The 595-nt window shown below is 65.7% G+C and overlaps 1 protein-coding gene across 1 annotated transcript in view; it reads left to right on the plus strand.

The window, feature by feature from the left end:
• Positions 1–595, plus strand: part of STK32B (serine/threonine kinase 32B) — a gene marked incomplete at its 5' end in the record, with an annotated part of 406,524 nt that continues 405,929 nt past the window's right edge. Inside the window, one exon of the mRNA XM_010847794.1 lies at positions 1–46. Within this exon, the coding sequence (XP_010846096.1) occupies positions 1–46 (46 nt within the window). The remainder of the gene's footprint in view (positions 47–595) is intronic.

Consider the following 595-nt stretch of genomic DNA (forward strand, 5'->3'; position numbering starts at 1 on the left):
GGGAACCACTCCCACAAGCCCCCGGTGTTTGACGAGAATGAGGAAGGTAAGAGGGCTTCGGTCGGGCAGCCCTCCTTTCCCCGTTACCCTCGGCTTGAGCGCGGGCGGCGCGCCCGACCCGTGCCGGGCGCGGGGCTTTCCTCCGAGGCAACTCCTCTGTTTCGGCGCCCCTTTAGGGGGGCCCGGGAGACGGCGCCCAGGGAGGGCCGGGCGCGGATTCCTAGGGAAGGGAGAACGCCGAGGCTTCACTTGGGGAGACAGGAGGGACAAGTGGACTTCGGAGGCGAGTCCGGATGTTGCTCGGGCTCCGGGGAAGCCGAGGTCCCCCCTTAGAGCCGGCGGCTGCAGAAGGCGGTGTTGTGTGTGTGTGTGTGTATGTGCGCGCGTGTGTGCGCGCGCGCGCGCGTGTGTACTATGCATTTGGTCTGGTGCACCGGCAGGTTCCATGCTGCCCTCCTCGTTCGCCCAGAACAGCCTGGGGAAACTTTTCCTGGTTAAACTCTTGAGGCCGGGCGGAAAGCGTCCCGCTGTTGGCCGCCTCCCAGGTGAAGGAGTGTTGTAGGCGGTCCAACCGTGTCGAAACTCCAGAACTGGG

The sequence above is a fragment of the Bison bison genome, unplaced genomic scaffold (assembly GCF_000754665.1).
Source record: "Bison bison bison isolate TAMUID 2011002044 unplaced genomic scaffold, Bison_UMD1.0 scf7180017864255, whole genome shotgun sequence".
Lineage (NCBI taxonomy): Eukaryota > Metazoa > Chordata > Mammalia > Artiodactyla > Bovidae > Bison > Bison bison.